This window comes from Neophocaena asiaeorientalis, unplaced genomic scaffold, assembly GCF_003031525.2.
Source record: "Neophocaena asiaeorientalis asiaeorientalis breed wild unplaced genomic scaffold, Neophocaena_asiaeorientalis_V1.1 scaffold1028, whole genome shotgun sequence".
In the NCBI taxonomy this organism is placed as follows: domain Eukaryota; kingdom Metazoa; phylum Chordata; class Mammalia; order Artiodactyla; family Phocoenidae; genus Neophocaena; species Neophocaena asiaeorientalis.
The window spans coordinates 13870-33113 of record NW_020174061.1 but is presented as its reverse complement, the minus strand read 5'-3'; the positions used below and the strand labels follow the sequence as shown (position 1 = coordinate 33113).

At 35.4% G+C, this 19244-nt stretch overlaps 1 protein-coding gene across 1 annotated transcript in view; it reads left to right on the top strand.

Moving 5' to 3' along the window:
• The window catches only part of LOC112405928 (uncharacterized), a gene marked incomplete at its 3' end in the record, with an annotated part of 67908 nt that extends 49975 nt beyond the window's left edge, over positions 1-17933 (top strand). The window contains exons 3-4 of the mRNA XM_024754546.1: positions 984-1099; positions 17854-17933. Coding sequence (XP_024610314.1) covers positions 984-1099; positions 17854-17933 — 196 coding nt within the window. The remainder of the gene's footprint in view (positions 1-983; positions 1100-17853) is intronic.
• Positions 17934-19244: the final 1311 nt, after the last annotated feature.

Below are 19244 nucleotides of genomic sequence, written 5' to 3'. Positions count from 1 at the left end.
TCCGGAATAAAGGCAGTCAGTGTCTCTGCCTGCAAGACATGCAGAAACACAAGACTCTCAGAATTGTCTTTCAACACTCTCTTACTCCAAACTGCTTTTTAAAGCATGTGTCACTGATAAGGATAATTGTAATAATGCTTTTTTGAAATAGTGTGAAGATGGAAACCACTGAAATACCCAACAGCAGGAGATTGCTTAAATTATAACATTTACAGTATAATAGTTATTAACTAGGTGTTCATCAATAAAGTGAAATACACAGGTTATAAAATGTACATGTAGTTCGATCCTACTTTTATAGAAATTGTACAAATGTACACACGTATGAAGAATATATACCAAAGTATGTATTTCAACGGATAGAATTGTGAATGGGTTTTTTTTTTTTTGCTTGTCTATTTTTTTTAACCTCTTGAAAATGAACACTTTAGGCTTTTGTAATGAGGGAAAATTTTTTTTTGAAATTTAAAAATGAACAGTCACTTAAGAACTTCACCTGACAGAGAAAAAGCTTCATGAATTTAAATGGGAATTAAAGAATGTTAATTCTTTTGTTTTGACTCTGAAGTTGCCTTTATATGCAATGTAGAACTAGAAGAGAATAATTAGGTAGCATAATTTTTTCTTCAAAAGTTACTGTTTTATCTATGATAAAGTCAGAAGTTACTTTTAGCAATTTGCTATATTATTTATTATCGCATAGTTGTCACGGAGGGAAACAAATCTTAGAAAATCATTCTAACAGGGCATATCTTCTAGGGTAGTGCTATTTAGTAGGTATTTCATCGGTAAGTATACTTAATGAGTATGGACTCCGGTGCTATAGAGCCGGGTCAGGCTGACTTAGGAGCACTGTGTTCATTAGCTCCACTTTTATTTCCTGCCTGTGTATCATACTCTGAAATATGTTTAATATTAGTGATTTTGTAAGTTGGCATTTTTATTGTGTGTTCATGATTTTTTTTTTCCCTTCTTTAACCAAGGTGCTGTTACCAGATTTGTCTTCTGACTATAAATTAAAAATGACTGAAGTCCAAGCAATGGTAGAATTCTCCGTGGAGCTAAACAAGTTCTACAATGTGGATTTATTTCAGAGAGGGTTTGTATTTCAATGTGAAAATTATATATTTTGCATAAGATAAATTGTACAGTTTTCATTTAAATTTAATTACATATTCTTGTTCCACCATATATATAAGGAAAACAATGAGCTATATTCAACTATTTTCTCAGGGAAATTTTATTTCTAAATATATATTTGAGTATATTCACATGGATTTAATGATAATGCTGGATATGTTTAACGTGTGTTTATGAATTTGTACTGAGCATTGAGAGGATTTTAATGAAAATGTTTAAGATCTAATTTCTGCTTTTTAAAAGCTAACAGTGTGTGGGAAAAATAAAACATATATACACAAAACACAAAATGTAGGAACACAAAATGTTGACTCCTCAAAAGGTATGTATAGAAAGTGCTCCGGGAATCAGAAGAGGAAGATATCTTTCTGGGCTCGTACCTTAGGAAAAGCATAATGGAGGGCTAGGATCAAGGTATGGATAAGATTGATAGGCAGGGGATAAGGTGAAAGACCCTCTTAGTAGGAGAATACATCATGAGTCAGTCTCGGAAACAGGGATGAACAGGTTATTTTAAAGAGTAGGAGGAGGTTGGATATTCTCTAGTAGAGTTGTGAAAAGATAGTAAAGAGAGGAGAGGTTATGTTTGTGAAGGGCTTTTGATGTCTGGAGGGATTTGGCTAGCCATTGATTGTTTCCAAAGAAGGATGAAACTGTCACTGTTATTACAATCAGCACTTACTGACATGATGAAGAGCATGGTGATATTGGATGGATGGTCGTGTAGAAGAAATAGAGGCGCAGGGAGCAGTGTGGATGTGCTCACGATGTCTCGATACAAACCTGAATCCCTGTGCTGGCAGTGGTAGCGGTGGGGCTGTGACCAACCCGGGTAGGATGAGAGAAATCTTCTGTTGTTTGTCTGTCTTGGCTTTGCCATCTTGTTGAAAAAAACAGACAGCTGTGCTCTGCTCTGCTCCACGTGGTCTCTCAGGACAGCCTGGGCTTGTTCTTATGGCAGAGGCAGGAGTCCAAGAAAGAGAGCAGAAGTTGCAGGATCCCTTGTATTAGCACACTTGTTTCCTCACTGCATTCTGCTGGCTAAGCAAGTTACAAGGCCAAGCCAGGTCTGGGCTGGGGGCTCTTTGGCCAGTGAAACTCATTGTAAAACTTTATGGGGATTCTGTATGTCTGATATAGTCCATTCCATGCTCTGAAACCCACACCCACGATTGTTTATTGAGACATGACTACTCTCTCAATGAATCACTACTATTTGGAAGTCAGAATTCTGTGGGATCACGCCCTTTAACTTCCTAAAAGCCTTTTTGTCAAGCTGAGAATGTCTACTTAGACATTGCCCTTAACTCCTTTGGAGATCTAAGAAAGGGATTTACAGCCACTCCCTTGATTAGATCTTTGTAAGCAGTTTTACTTTCCTCCCCAGGAAGTCTTGGTTCCTCTAGATTCTGCTTGTAAAATGATCAGGTCTTTCTTTAGCTCATCTCTTTCTTGCAAAACCTTACTACCCTTGCTAGGAGCAACCAGGTGACATTTCCAATATTCTGCCAGGAAATTAGTTTGCTCGAGTCCAAAAGTTTCTTGGGTACAGTGTCTGAGTTCTTCTAAGTCATTGTTTGAAAGCATACTGACCAAAAGTTCATCACTACAAAACATGGGTCACTGTTTTTTAAGTCTCCTGTAGTTTCCACATTATTTTTTTTCCCTCTGTAATTGTAACTAACCGTTACTTTGGTCCCAAAGTCAGTGCCACATATTTTAAGTTTCTTTAGTACCCATTTTCGTATTAGTTATTTATTGCCACAGTAATGCAGCTGACAACAAACACAAAGCCTCAGTGGCATCACAGCAGTAAGCATTTATTTTTGCTCACAGATCTGTGGATCAGCTGAAAGATTCTGCTGATCTGGGCTGGCCTGGTTCATCTTGGCTGGGCTCATGAATTCACAGTCAGCTGGCAGGGTGCTACCTGGTGCAGAATGGCACCACCTGGGTGCACTCAGCTCTGCTTTATCATCTCTCATCCTCCAGCTTATTGTCATAGAGGAGGCAGGGATCCAAAGAGAGAGAAAGAAACTGTACAAGAAGACATTTTAAGACCTGGGCTTGGAACTAACCCACTGTTACCTCTGCCACATTGTACTGCCCAAAACAAGCCGTAAGGCCAGCCCAGATTCAAGGGATGGGGAACTACACTCCACTTCTTAATGGGAGTCTCATTGAGAGAGTGTGGATACAGGGGTGGAGGAAGAAATCGAGGACATTTTAAAGTCAGTCTGCCACACACTTTAGCATCTTTTGGTTTTTGTTATTAATTTCTGTGAGGTATTTTGGGGAATAAAGAGTAGGATTTAATGAGTAACTCCATGTGGAGGATGATGCAGAGACAGAAAAAGCATTAAAAAATATGTGTGTGGAGGGTGAATTTACATGATCTCTAGGATTACCTTGAAATAGCTCAGCAAAGAAAAAAATGAATATATGAATCAAATATGGCAAAATCTTTTTCACAGATGAAAAATGGGCAGTGGGATGTGGGTGCACTGTTCTACTTTTTGCAAATTTAGAATTTTTAAAAAGAAGAAATTTAAAAAGATAATGCTGAAGTTTCAAATCACACTGACTTAGACAATATTAGTGATATTGAAATAAACAGTGAAGTTGAAGGGGGCCATGGTGTGGGACTCAGAATTGGTTCATTTCCATATGTTGAGTTTGAGGTAAGATACCAAGTTCATAAATAATTGGAGGTTTGGAACTGGAGATAAGGACTAAGTGAACTGTTGTTCCATTTTATTGCCAGCCATCGTAAATATAGCATGTATGATTGCTGCTTTCATTAATTTTCTGTTATTCTACAATCTAGTTCCCACATCCATTGAGGACTTTTGAAGAATATTGTTATGTAACTGATCTTTCTAAAATCGAATAATTAGAGACTCATTGTCTTTAGATATATTGCTTGACTTGTTTATTTGTAAGAATATTTTCAAGGATATAATTTACTCTTTTCTATTCTGATTTATCAGTTCCTGCCTTTTAAACCTTTTCTTTATGCTTATTGAGTCTTTACTACCTTTGCCATAAGCAAGTTAGTTTAGAGCTTGTGTTTGGCTGTTATGTTAAATAACTGTCAGCTTTGATAGATGAACAGATAAATTTATCTTAAATTTATATTTAAATGTTAGGAAATAGAATATGTCTTTTCCAATTTATTTTCTGATATATGAAATGTCTGTTCAGGAGACTGAGATGAGAAACTTACAAATTCAGGTAATGAAATGGAGGCAGAACTCAGAGAGACTGCACGTTCAGCTCCTGACCACTGCAGTAAAGTGGATATTGCAGTAGTCACATGAAGTTTTTGGTTGCTCATTGCATATAAAAGTGATTTTTATACTAAACTGTAGTCTGTTAAGTGTACAATAAATAGCATTATGTCTAAAAACACAATGTACATACCTTAAGTAAAAAATACCTTAATGCTAGAAAATGCAACAGTAACATCAAAGATCACCAATCATAGATCACCATAGCAAACATAATAACAGTGAAAATGAAATATTGCAAAAATTACCAAAATGTGACGCAGAGACACGAAGTGAGCAAATGCTGCTGGGGAAAATGGCACCGTTAGGCTTGCTCGGCACAGGGTTGCCACAGACCTTCAGTTTGTAAAGAAACACATCGTGTGCGAGGTGTAATAAAGTGAAGTAATAAAACGAGGTCTGCCTGTAGTCCTGTGCAGTATTTTACTTCAGTGTTTAAATAACATCAATAAATATCTTACTGCATAGCACTACGTCGTAGCCCAGCAGAAACTAATGGAGGTGGAGTGTATGAGGAAGCACTTCTGGTGCACGTTTGGTGGTGGCCCTTGTCCTGCGCGTCCACAGTGTTTAGTGTTTAATTTTGCCACTGTTGTTGTTACACGATAAGGGACCGACTAGGCAGGGCCTAAGCTGTAGGCAGGCGCAGAAGAGAGAGAACATGTGGCATCTGAGTAGGTCTGTTTTTACTATAATTACATTGTTTTTCCTTAATGGTAAACCAATAGCCCAGATACTAACAATCTAAAGAAAAACTAGCTGTATTTTCATTTTAACCTATTCTGTCTTTTTTTAAGTATGGTAGATTGTAAACTCTGAAAAGAAAATTGAGACTCTACAGCATTGATTATGAATTTGATGTTATTGAATGGTATGTGGGCATACGTCTTATATAAATGAGAGATATAAGAACTCAGTGTAACTAACTTGTTTTGAGTTGTTTATTATACTAGAAGTACATGATTACAAGTTGGTGGACTTCCCAATTGACTCTATTCAAAATTCGTTTATCAAGAGGGCTCCAAAGGGGGAGGAGAGATCGCCTTTTAAATATACAGGGAAAAATGTTATTTAAACACCTGTTCTCAACAGCATAAAGGATAAGAGAGTGGGATTAAATTGAAGCTGTAGCAATTTCAGTTAGGTATTAAACTGGAGGGGAAATTTCCTCTCTTTGGAGACCATTGCAAAATTATGAGAACATCTTTTTCTGGAATTCTTTAGGATATTGCTATTGAGTACTCATCTGCATACAGTTTGTTACTAATTCAAGAAGAGGTGAGGCACTTTCGCCAGAATGTAGATTAACGCACTGCTTTCTTCAGCGAGAAACTCTTGCTAGGAAGGAAAAAAAAAAAAGACTAGTTAAAACAGTGTGTTCTGAGATGGAGTCGGTTTGCTTCATTTCACTGCAGGTTGGTAACATGTCACAGAGATGCGCCAGTGTACGTACCACAGTTTAAAGAACACAGCTTTAGAATATCAGTGAATGGCTTCTAGAATGGAGTTGAGTTTAATTCATTTCAGAAGGAAGCAAATGGACTAATGTTAGGTATTCTCAAATATTTAGAAAGTGTGGGAACTTGGGCAAAGTGCTGTATGTTTTAACATTCTTTTGTAAAGCAAGTGAAATGTTATCAGTTTGATTTGTTTCCAGGTGTGTTTGGGAGAGTCAGCAATCCAGCATACTGCTGATAATAAAACAAGTAATGAGGGAAACGGCCATGGGGTGCAAGTTGAAACGATGATAGTAGTACTTTGTTATTTTTTATTTTCTTTTGCATGTGGTTTCCCACAAAACAGTTTAATTACATACCTGTAGCTACAGCTGCTTTCCCTAGTCAGTCCTAGCACCATTCCCTTGTCATAAGCTATACTACTGTAAGGTGAATAATGTATTATGATTTGGAAATAAAGAAGATCAAGGATATGGATTTAGAAATTGTTTTCGTAAATTTCAGTAACATCACAAAACCGTGGAGCTGAAATCCTCTTAGGAAAGGCCTGTAGAACCCTAGAAACCGGGTTCCATACTACAGTCTTTAAAGGCTCTGAACAAAACAATCTTAAATCCCTTCCATTTATGATTCTGAGGTTGTTAAACTCATGGGAAGTTAATAGTTTGATTTAAAAATGATTGTCAGCCAAAAGAGTCAGAAAATTTCATGCTGATTTTTTGGATTATTGACATTGATTACAACCTTGGAAAAAATGATCCCTTGTCTATAATGTCATGTATATGTTGTATAAAGTTCACAAATTGAGGACTTCTGATTAAGTGGTGCTGATTGGACTCACAGGAAACCACCTCAAATTTTCTTCAAGGCCTTCAAAACTGTCTAAAATTGTCTCTTTCTTCAGTAAGGTATAAGAACTGAGAATACTATCTAAGAAGGTCATCACTTTCTCAGGTTTAAATGAATCAACCATTCTCTGTAGTCAGAAAAGTTAGTTTTCTCACAGCAATTTACATCAATTATTAGACTACTTCTGAATCTTTAGATTTCTCTCATTATTGTGTCCTACCTCATTTTTAAAAATCGATGCCATAGTGTAGGTCTGCCATTTGTGGCCTGTGTGAGATAGGATGTCTGCATCCTTTGAAGGATCATAATGATGGAGCATAACAGTCAATGATGGAGCTGATACTGACTGAGTATACCAGCAGTTAGCCAGTACTGGCCTTGAACGCATCTGTGTTTGAAGTATAAATATATAGAAGAAATCAAATTAGGAACTGTGGAAAGAACTATAGAAGACGGAAGAAAATAGTTTAATATTAATGTTGTCAATTAAGTAGAAGAAAATCTTTCCATTAAAGGACAGTTGTTATGAGAAGTGTCTACTCGAAAATCAAAGCATAAATGATGTGACTTCAAGGCAGTGCAAACACCAATGGGAAGAGAAACATGAAACTTACGAATTTGTGTACTTGTTAACAAAGTGTACAATAATGTGTTTCCATAATAATGCAAATATGTAATTTAAGGAACAATTTGCATAAAGAGGAATTTATTTATGGGTCAAATATTACTTAACCCAGGGACTACCTGTATGGATTTTATGAGAGTTCCACCTGTAAATAACAAGGTGCTCTCAAAGAGGTAACCAGTAAATTTGGCTAGATAATAAACAATAAGAATAGATCTTTCCTGATCTTAATAAAGACTTTTTGAGACAGCAAGTGAGCTCATTGTTTTCATGACAAAATTAAAGAATGGATTTTAAAAGTTAACATATTGGGGTAAAAAGTTTATATTTCAAAAGTTAAAGAGTTCTGTTACGTATCCAGTTTCAAAAGATTTTACCAAAAATGAAATAAGAATCTGCTCTGAAGCTTTTTTCCTAAAATTACTCATGATCCTACGATAACTCCACAGCCTCTTCGGAGCTTTGCAGGGAAGATGTAGTGACCCAAGTAGTCTGTCTTTTGTAACAGTAGGAAGGTATTCTAAGAAAATACAGAGTCTTAGAAAGTATACTCTTTACTTACTCTTTTTGAATAAATTATTTGTGATATGTTCTTGAACAACAGGAAAGGGAGTAAAAATTTAGAGCTCTAAATTAAGGAAGTTGTAATAGGAGATTAGCTTTGAAACTTATTGAAATGATAGAAATAAGTCAAAATAATAAATATATTTACAAAATTAAATCTTAGAGTTTTTAAAAACTATGTCCATTTCAAATAGATTAGTGAGTTGGTTCTCCAGATTTATTAATAAAATATGGAAAAGGAGAATGACGGTGGGGGAAGTAATTGTTAAATTCTGCATCTTACATAAATGAAAAGCAAAATTAAAAAAAATCTCTTTCTGTAAAAACTTATACCTATATACTAATGTTTTTGAAAAACTTATTTGCTTTCTAATGGAATTAGAGATTATATGTGGTTATTACAAAAAAAAAAAAGCAAGTTAACCAGAGTCGACATAGCAAATGAAGGAATGGAAAAAGTAAGCAACATCAAAAACAAAAAATACAGAATAAGATGACAAGTACAAACATTTAAAATTATTGTGACCATAAAGCTCAAATAGTTTTAAGTTTTCCGGTTTAAAGGCAGACTTTTGGATTTTAAATCCAATAATTTTCTGCTTATAACAGACATACCCCATGTTTTGAGAACAGATGCCTGCAAATTAAAAATGCTGATTTGGTGAACTGAAGCTTTTATCATTATGAAAAGACTTCTGTATCCTAATAATGCTGTTTGCTTTTAACTCTGTTTTGTCTACTATTAATATTGTGACATCAGCTTTCTTCTGGTTAAAATTTTCAAAGTGTACCTTTTACCATTCTTTTATTTGCAGACTTTCTCTATCCTTGTATTTTCAATTTTTCTGTTGTAAACAACATACAGTAGGATTTATCTTTTTCATTCCCTAGGGCACTCTGTGTTTTAACTGGAGCATTTGGTCCATTTATATTTAATATAATTGCTGATATATTTGTGTTTATATCCATTATCTTATATTTTGTGCTTTCTATGTAGCCTCTTCTTTTTTTCTCCCTGTGCATCTCTTTTTTTTTGTTCTGATTTCTGCCAAGATCTTCAGGTTTATTCTTTGAGAGAGATTTTCCTTGTGTCTGGGCTTTTGGGAAATACCAATCTAGGACTCATTTTTTGTTTCTTTAAGGAAAAGTTTTAAACATATGAAAGTATAGTAAACACATATATACCTATGATCTAGCCAACAATTATCGAAGTTTTTTCTCCTTATTTCACCTATTACCCTCCTCCCCAATCTTTTTTTAGTATCTCTAATACAGGAAGACTTTTGTTTGAAAAAATCTGCAAAACCATTATTGCACTTAAAGAAATGTTTAAAATAATTTCTTGGCATCAAATAAAACAGTGTTCTCATTTCTTCAGTCATCTCATAAATGTGTTTTTATAGTTTGTTTGTTTGAATCAGTATCCTTCCAGAATTTACAGGTTGTATTTGGGTGTTATATCTCTTAGATTTTTAAAAAAATTTGTAATTGCTTGTTTGATCCAAAAGCTTGATTAAATTCTGATAGTTTTTGAGAAGAGTCCTTCATAGCTGATGCTGTGTCCTTCCTGTTACATTATATTTGGTGACATAAAATGTCTGCCTCTTTTCATGAGATTGACTCAGGTATTGTCAATCTGATGCATCCATTATGAAGTTCTCCATCACTTAATTGATGGTACCTATTCATAACTTTTCCAGAGTCATTATTTTATTTTACTAGGGCTTACAGAATGGTGATATTCAGTTATTCCTTCTGCATTTATTAGCTATAATTCTGTGAAGAAGAATTTTGCCTCATTAACTATTTGGTTACTCTGAAATACAGTTTATACAGGAAAGACATGGCAAGTGTTTTATTCTTTTCCTTATTTACTAGTTTTCAGAATATTGGGTTGTTGCTCTAGCATCTTTCAAATATCATCAGTTTTTATTTAGTACAGATATATCTCGGATATATTATGAGTTCAGTTCCAGACCATCACGATAAAGTGAATATCACAATAAATAAGTTCACAGGAATTTTTTGGTTTCCCAGAGCATGTAAACGTTATGTTTACACTTAAAAAAGTAAATGTGCGATAGGGTTTTGTCTAAAAAAAATGCACGTACCTTAATTTAAAGATACCTTATCACTAAAAAATGCTAACCATCATGTGAGCTTTCAGTGAGTTGTAATCTTTTGGCTGGTGGAGGGTCTTGCTTCAGTGTTGATGGCTGCTGAGTGATCAGGATGGTGATTGCTGAAGGTAGGGGTGGTAATGTGACAAAATAAGACAATGAAGTTTGCTACATTGATTGGCTCTTCCTTTCATGAGCCATTTCTCTGTAGCATGCAGCACTGTTTGGTATCATTTTATCCACAGTAGAACTTCTTTCAAAATTGTAGTTAATCCTTTCAAACCCTGTCCCTGCTTTATCAACTAAGTTTAATATTCTAAATCCTTTGCTGTCATTTCAACAGTCTTCACAGCATCTTCCCCAACAGTAGATTCCATCTCAAGAAACCACTTTCTCTGCTCATCCATAAGAAGCAACTCCTCATCCATTCAAGTTTTGTCATGAGATTGCAGCAGTCCAGTCACATCTCAGGCTCCACTTATAGTTGTAGTTTTCCTGCTGTTTCCACCACATCTGCAGTGACTTCCTCCACTGACGAGTGAGTCCCTCCAAGTCATCCAGGAGGGTTGGAATCAACTTCTTCTGAACCCCTTTTAATGTTGATATGTGGACCTCTTCCCGTGAATCATGAATATTCTTAATGGCATCTAGAATGATGAATTCTTTCTTGGAAGGTTTTCAATTGACTTTGCCCAGATCGACCAGAGGAGTCACTGTCTCTGGAAGCTATAGCCTTATGAAATGTACTTCTTAAATCGTAAGACTTGGGAGTGGAAATGACTCCTTGATCCGTGGGCGGCAGAATAGATGTTGTGTTACCAGGTGTGAAAACAACATGAATCCCACAGTCCATCTCCATCAGAGCTCTTGGGTGACCAGGTGCATTGTCAACAAGCAGTCACATTTTGAAAGGAATTTTTTTTTCTTAGCAGTAGGTCTCAATAGTGGGCTTAAAATATTCAGTAAGCCATGTTGTAAACAGACGTACTGTCATCCAGGCTTTGTTGTTCCATTTAGAGAGCACCGGCAGAGGAGATTTAGCCCTAGGATTTTCAGAATGGTGAATGAGCATTGGCTTCAAGTTAAGTCACCAGCTGCATCAGCCCTAACAAGAGAGTCAGCCTGCCCTTTGAAGCTTTGAAGCCCGGCATTGACTTCTCTCTAGCTATGAAAGTCCTAGACGGCATCTTCTAATAGAACACTATTTTGCTTATATTGAAAATCTGTTGTTCAGTGCAGCCACCTTCACGAATTATCTCAGCCGGATCTTCTGGATAACTTGCTGCAGCTTCTCCATCAGCACTTGCTGCTTCCCCTTGCACTTTGTTGTTATGGAGACGGCTCTTTTCCTTCAGCCTCATGGACCAGCCTCTGCTGGCTTCAGACTTTGCTTCTGCGGCTTCCTCATCTCTCTCAGCCTTCAGGGAGTTAAAGAGAGTTAGAGCCTTGCTCTGGATTAGGCTTTGGCTTAAGGGAATGTTGTGGCTGGTTTGATCTTCTCTCCAGGCAACTAAAACTTTCTTCATATCAGCAATAAGGTCGTTTTGCTTTCTTATCATTCGTGCGTTCTCACTGGAGCAGCACTTCGAATTTCCTTCAAGGCTTTCCCTTTACATCCACAGTGTGGCTTCCTGTTTGGCACAAGAGGCCTAGTTTTCTGCCTCAGCTTTGAACATGCCTTCCTTACTAAGCTTAATCGTTTCTAGCTTTTGATTTAAAATGAGAAACAACCAACTCTCCCTTAAACTTGAACACTTAGAGGCCATTGTAGGTTTATTAATTGGCCTAATTTCAATATCGTGTGTCTCAGAGAATGGGGAGGCCCGCGGAGAGAGAGAGATGGGGGAATGGCTGGTCGGTAGAGCGGTCAGAACACACACAACATTTATTAAGTTCACTGTCTTATATGAGTGGTTTGTGGGGCCCCAAAACAATTACAAGAGTAGCATCAAAAATCACTGATAGCAAATCACTGTAACACATGTAATAATAATGAAAAAGTTTGAAATACTGTGAGAATTACCAAAATGTGACACTGAGACACGAAGTGAGCGAACGCTATTGAGAAAATCATGCCGATAGACTTGCTTGACACAGGGTTGCCAGAAACCTTCAACTTGTAAAAAACAAAATATTGGGTTAGCCAAAAAGTGCCTTCGGTTTTTAAGTAAAAATAAAAGACATATTTTTCATTTTCACCAAGAACTTTATTGAGCAACACATTCACCGTTTTGTTCCACCATCTTCTGCCATTTATCAGGCAATTTCATAATTCCATCTTCCCAAAACTTTTTATCTTTTTGAGAAAAGAACTGTTCTAGATGCCTTTTACAGTCTTCCAGGGAATTGAAATTTTTTGCATTAAGAGAATTCTGTAAAGACCGAAATAAATGGAAATACAAAGGCGCAATGTCTGGTGAATACAGTGGATGAATCAGAACTTCCCAGCCAGGCTATAACAGTTTTTGCCTGGTCATCAAAGAAACATGCGGTCTTGTATTATCGTGATGGAAGATTATGCGTTTTCTGTTGACTAATTCTGGACGCTTTTCGTCAAGTCAAGTGCTGCTTTCACTTGGTCTAATTTGGAGCAGTACTTGTTGGAATTAATCGTTTGGTTTTCCGGAAGGAGCCCCTTCCAATCCCACCATATATACACCATCACCTTTGGATGAAGACCGGCCGTTGATGTGGTTGGTGGTGGTTCATTTTGCTTGCCCTCTGCTCTATTCCATTCCACATTATAGTACCGTATCCACTTTTCATCGCCCATCACAATATGTTTTAAAAATGGAACATTTTCATTATATTTAAGTAGAGAATAGCATGCAGAAATATGGTCAAGGAGGTTGTTCCGCTTAACTCATGTGGAACCCAAAGATCAAAGCCATTAACATAACCAAGCTGGTGCACATGATTTTCAGCACCTGATCTGGATATTTTGAGTATGTCGCCTGTCTCCCGCGTGCTATAACGTTGGTTGTTCTCAATTAATGTCTTGATTTGATCACTATCAACTTCAACTGGTCTACCCAACCGCGGAGCATCATCCAGTGAGAGATCTCCAGCACAAAAGTTCGCAGACCACTTCTGACACGTTCGATCAGTCACAGCACCTTCTCCTTACACTGCACAACTCTTTACAATATGTTTTAAAAATGGAACATTTTCATTATATTTAAGTAGAGAATAGCATGCAGAAATATGGTCAAGGAGGTTGTTCCGCTTAACTCATGTGGAACCCAAAGATCAAAGCCATTAACATAACCAAGCTGGTGCACATGATTTTCAGCACCTGATCTGGATATTTTGAGTATGTCGCCTGTCTCCCGCGTGCTATAACGTTGGTTGTTCTCAATTAATGTCTTGATTTGATCACTATCAACTTCAACTGGTCTACCCAACCGTGGAGCATCGTCCAGTGAGAGATCTCCAGCACAAAAGTTTGCAAACCACTTCTGACACGTTCTGTCAGTCACAGCACCTTCTCCTTACACTGCACAACTCTTCTTGTGTTTCAGTTGCGTTTTCACCTTTCTTGAAATAATAAAGCACAATATGCTGAAAATGTTGCTTTTTTTCTTCCATCTTCAATATTAAAAAGGCTGCACAAAAATTCACCAATTTTGATAAGTCTTTTTTTAAATGCATGCTGATATGACAGCTGTCAAATACAATCTAATAAAATGGTTTTGAATGAAGTTAAAGACAACCAAGGGCTACTAGAGCCATCTTATGGGAAAAAACCGAGCAAACCTTTTGGCCACCCCAATACCTTCGAATAAAGTGTGATAAAAACAAGTTATGCCTATACCAATATGAACTCATGGATTTTTAATGTATCTGATGGTAATTCTGCATCATTAGTCTTCTTGATGTTCAGAGAGAGCCTTGTAGGTTGATTTCTGTGAACTTCTCATGGAGTGATCCACGCAGTATTTGAGAGCTTCTGTGTTTCCTACTGTGACTAGCTTTTCCAGATTCTAGTATATTCCCTGCTCTAGATTTGGAATCGGCCAACGGGCTCTAGTTCCTTTTAGTAGGAAATAGTGTTTAGAGATCGTAATATATGTGTTAAAGATACACATTTTTATTGAGTCATTGCTTCTAGGCCTTCTCTGTTGACAGAGATAGAAAATACATTTTTTTTAAGAAAAATACATGATAAATTTTTACTATTCTAATTTTAGATTACAAGGATTTTACTTTTTTAATTTTATATTTATCTCTTTTCATTTACACTGAAAATCTTGGTTCCTAATAACATGATTACTTAACTTGCTTTATTCATGTGTGTGCAAATATGTCTAAGATAATTTCAAAATAATAGCACCACCAACAAGACTATAAATGTTGTTTAAAGCTTCTTTGGGGTTCTCTTTTATTGTAGGATATATCCCATGAGGAATAGGCACTTAAAGTACTATGTTTTAAAAATCACTTTGAAAGAACTTTGTGAAATTGCAGTTAAGAAGGTACACATTAAGTTCAGTTGTTTTAGGGTGGTTTAGGGGATTGCTTTTTTTAAATTTAATTTATTTTGTTGTTATATAAAAATATTTTGTGGTTCCAAAATCAAAACTCTGAAGTACATACATTGAGAGAGGCCTTGTTTTCATCCTGGTCCCTTCTGACCCCCATTCCCTCACCTATAGGTAACCATTTTATTTTTTTATTAGTTTTGTGTATATCCTTCCCTTTTATTACTTTTTTTAAAAGGCAAAAAATATATATAATCATATCCTTTCTTCTTACACAAAGTTAGCATAGTACACATGTTCCATGCTTGCTTTTGTTGGTAAAAAATGTATCTTAGAGATCACTCCTTTGCAGTATGCATAGATAAACTAAATATAGATATGTAAATATAGGTATACTAAAATATATATATAAAAGATTACTTTTTATAACCATGTGGTACTGCATTGTATAGTTGCACCATAGTTTATTCAGCCAGTCCCTTAATGATGGACATTTTGCTTTTTTCTTGAGTTTTCCTGTTGCAGTTAAGGCTGCAATGAATAGCCTTGTGCTACCTCATTGAATATTTTTGCTAAAGTATCTTTGGGAAATAGTCTTAAAAGTGGGATGCTAGGTCAAAGAGTAAATGTCTATGTGTTTTTGCTCCTTATTGCTAAATTCCCCTCCATATGGCATTGCACAATTTTACCTCACCAGCAGTACAGAAGAATTTCTTTTTGCCCAGAGCCTCACCAGCAGAGTATTTTGTCAAACTGCTGGTTTTCTTTCGATGTGACAGATGAGGAAGGATAGCCCATTATAGTTTTAATTTGTAGTTTTTAAAATTATAAGTAAGATTGAAATTTTTTTCATGTATTTAAGAGACATTTGCAGTTCTTTTTTGGTGAACTGTTTATTAATTTTCTTTTTCATTTTTTAAGGTTAATTGGCCTTTTTCTTCTCAATTTTTAGATGCTCTTTATATATTAGGAATATAACCCAGGCTTTTAAAGCCGAAAGTAAGGTTTGTCAGAATGGATCAGCAGATGCCTGCAGGACAAAAGCAGCTTCATTGCGTTGTCTACCTGACTGATTTTGTTTGATAATTCCATACTATTTTGTTACTTCAATAATTTTATAAAGATATATTTTTATACTTTATTTGGCTGTTTTAGTTGTTTTTTTAGCAAGAAGTTGTTCTGAATAACCTAGCTCACCACAGCCCTTAGAAAAGGAAATATTTTATCCTTTGCTTTTAAAATTTTATCTCTTATTTGATATTTTACGTAAAAAAAGTTAACATATGCACATTTGAAAGTTTTGTTCATTTTTGAAGATTTATACCTTTAAAGTATCATTAATTTTAATTTAAAAATATATTTACAGTCATAATAGACTGCTTTTATAAATGCAAAGTGAACATCGCTTAAAATAATGTAGGTAATTACTTCCAGTGGTTTGTTTTTCCTGTATCTCTAGAACTTAGCCCAGTGGCTAAACATAGGTGGGTCCTCAATAAGTCATGAATTAATGGTACGTGTATGTATATGTATACACACGCACATTTATTTATTTTTTAATATGTTGAACCGTATGCGTTAGGCACTTTTTTTTCCCATTTATTTATTTTTGGCTTCATTGGGTCTTTGTTGCTGCACGCGGGCTTTCTCTAGTTGCAGCAAGCAGGGGCTACTCTTTGTTGCAGTGCGTGGGCTTCTGATTGCGGTGGCTTCTCTTGTTGCGGAGCACAGGCTCTAGGCACGTGGGCTGCAGTAGTTGTGGCACACGGGCTCAGTAGCTGTGGCTCATGGGCTCTAGAGCGCAGCCTCGGTAGTTGTGGCACACGGGCTTAGGTGCTCTGCGGCATGTGGAATCTTCCCAGACCAGGGATTGAACCCGTGTCCCCTGCATTGGCAGGCGGATTCTTTACCACTGCGCCACCAAGGAAGTCCCACATGCACATTTAAATTCGGGGAGTTTTAAATTAGGATACTCTAACAGTGTACAGTAAATGCAGAGTGTTGTTTAAATGTCTCTGAATTTATGTGTGCAAATCATTATATTAGGATTGAGGGTGTACACTTACAGATAGGACATAGTTCTTGTGCTTAAGAAGTTTAAAATGAAATGTCTATCAGTTGCTTATTCTTAAGCTCTTATACCACATACCTGAATATTTTAAAATAGCAATATTTCACTTAATCTTTAATTAAAATTAAAACTTTGCTCTCCTTTGGTCCCAAGGCTCCTGCTCTTTCCACTTTGATTTTTCTTCTCAGTCATCTCACGTCTTCAAGGTGACCTCATCTTAATCTCAACTAAGCATCTATCTCTGTGGAGTTTTGCCATGTCTCTTTAAGGCCAAATTGTGATTTTAAAGGTTCTAAATTTAATTGGCTACTGTTTCATTCACTCTTTAATTCGGGCTTTGTGATCTGACCATATGTTCTCTTTAAGGCCATACCTTCCTAGAAATAATAGTAATAAATATATTTATATATTTTAATCTTTGTATTATTTACAAATGTAATATTTAAACTATCATCTAGGAAATTATTAAAGAGAAATAAAGACTAAATATTCAGCTCCCTAGGGTCCATCTAAAGTCATCCCTGATTTATAATCTTCATTTAGCTTTTAGTAACCCTCTGTGTGTGTGTGTGTGTGTGTGTGTGTGTGTACAAAGATACATGTATCCTCCATTACATACACAAACTAGTAGTGTAATGATGTTAAAACACAAGCATATTATAATACTTTTATCTCATAATTTTTTCTGTTTAAACTGATATTGTTAATGACTGGTAGATTTTTTTTTAATATATATTTTTTCTTAATTTTGTAGAATAAATAAGCAAGTAAAAGTGCATAAACTAAACAGAATAGTTATGACCTCGAAAAAATACTGAATTCTTTAAGCCAAATACATATCTTATAGTATGAAACTAATTTTTTTAAAACTGTCTACTATTAATCCTGTATTTTCTCAAAATTATGCTTAAGAATAATTTATTATCTTTTAAAAGAAAAAATGAATAAATCAAATAAAGCAGTGAAACTCTTAGAATCGTTAGTAACTCCTATGGTTGCTATGCATTCTCTCATTTAAAGTAAGATTGTTTCTCTTGTCTGTCTTTACACACGCCTGTTTCCCTTTGGGTTTTTTGCCATGCTAGTATTTGATCTGTGTCTGGATCTGATACACTGTTTCCCACCAGCAGTAAATACTGTGGGAGACTGATAGAAGCAGGCCAACTTTATTTTTTAATACATATAGATATATAGAAATTGCGGCATTGCATATTTTTAAATGTTTTGAAGTGACTTCTTTGTCTCTTTTGCTTTAGTTTTTACCAGATTCGTGCATCTATGAAAATTCCACCAAGAGTTCCCCACAGAGTAGAAGCTAGTTTGTTACATGCAGCAGGTAAGCCAAGGAATATTTTCAACTGTTTTTAAAAAATGTGAAGCAACATTATAGTGACCAATAATAAATTTCATAATTATTTTTATCTTTTAATTACAAATATAAGATGCCAAAGAGCATCATTCTCATACCTCTTATAAAAAATATATTTGAGGCCTCAGTAAAACAGGCTTGGTTATAGGTTCCTTGTCTCCCTCTTAGGTTTCTTACGATGAGTGAATAAAAGAAAGTATGTGAAATTTCCATGAAACCAAACATAAGTGGGGGTGGTATCATTTATATCATGTAATATATAAATTTAACAAATACACAGTGAATGTGGACACATAATTTGACATATGATCACAAAGGTGTTTTATAGTATGCGTTTTGAGAATATTTTTCAACCACTTTTTTTTCTGGTTGATTAATTAGAAAACAAAGGGCCAGAAAGCATAAAATAGACATGTTATAGCAGCTCTTTTATTACTCATATTCTGAGGAGACACACCAGCATTAAAGGATTGGTGGCCCTGACATAATCATTGGGCATTTTTTCAGCTTTCCTGATACAGTATACTCTGTTTCAGTCTAAGCAGTTAGAAAACGAAATGGTTAATGAAACGTACTAGAGAGTTATCATATATTTCTAATATGAATTACTAGTTTTCAAAGCATCACAAAATAATAAGTATACCTAACATTAAAGCTATGTTGAGCACAGTTCAGTTCATTTTTGAAATTTAAAAATATATTCTGGGAATTTGAAGTTTTGAGGATTATCTCCTTAGCGTACTATGGATACCAAAATGCTGGTTAATGTTAAAGTTTAATGAATTGTACGTAATGGAGAGTTTACTCTTTCTGAAGACTGTCAAAATGCCCAGGGAGGCCTATTGCTTATGACCAAAAAAATATGTACCTTTTTTCTTTTCAAAATTAATTTTCTTCTTGGGCTGGTGTACATGTTGGAGTATACATTTATTGTCAATAGGTCTTTTGTAAGTCTACTTTCTAGGAAAAAGGTTAAAACAACTAATGTTACAGGACAGATTGGTACTGCCTTTTTGACCTTAATCAGCAGACTAAATGTCCTGCTCTGTTGTATCTCCTAAAGTTGCCAGTTGGAAAATACTGTAGAAAAACTTCTTTTTTCTGGACTACCTTTTTATTTATATATATTTTCAGTTTTATAGAGGAATAATTGACAAATATCATCTTATGTATTTAAAGTGTACAATGTGATTTGTTATACACATACATTGTACAGTACATATACATATGTGATTTGTTATACAGATACGCTGTGAAAAAATTGCCATGGTCAAGATA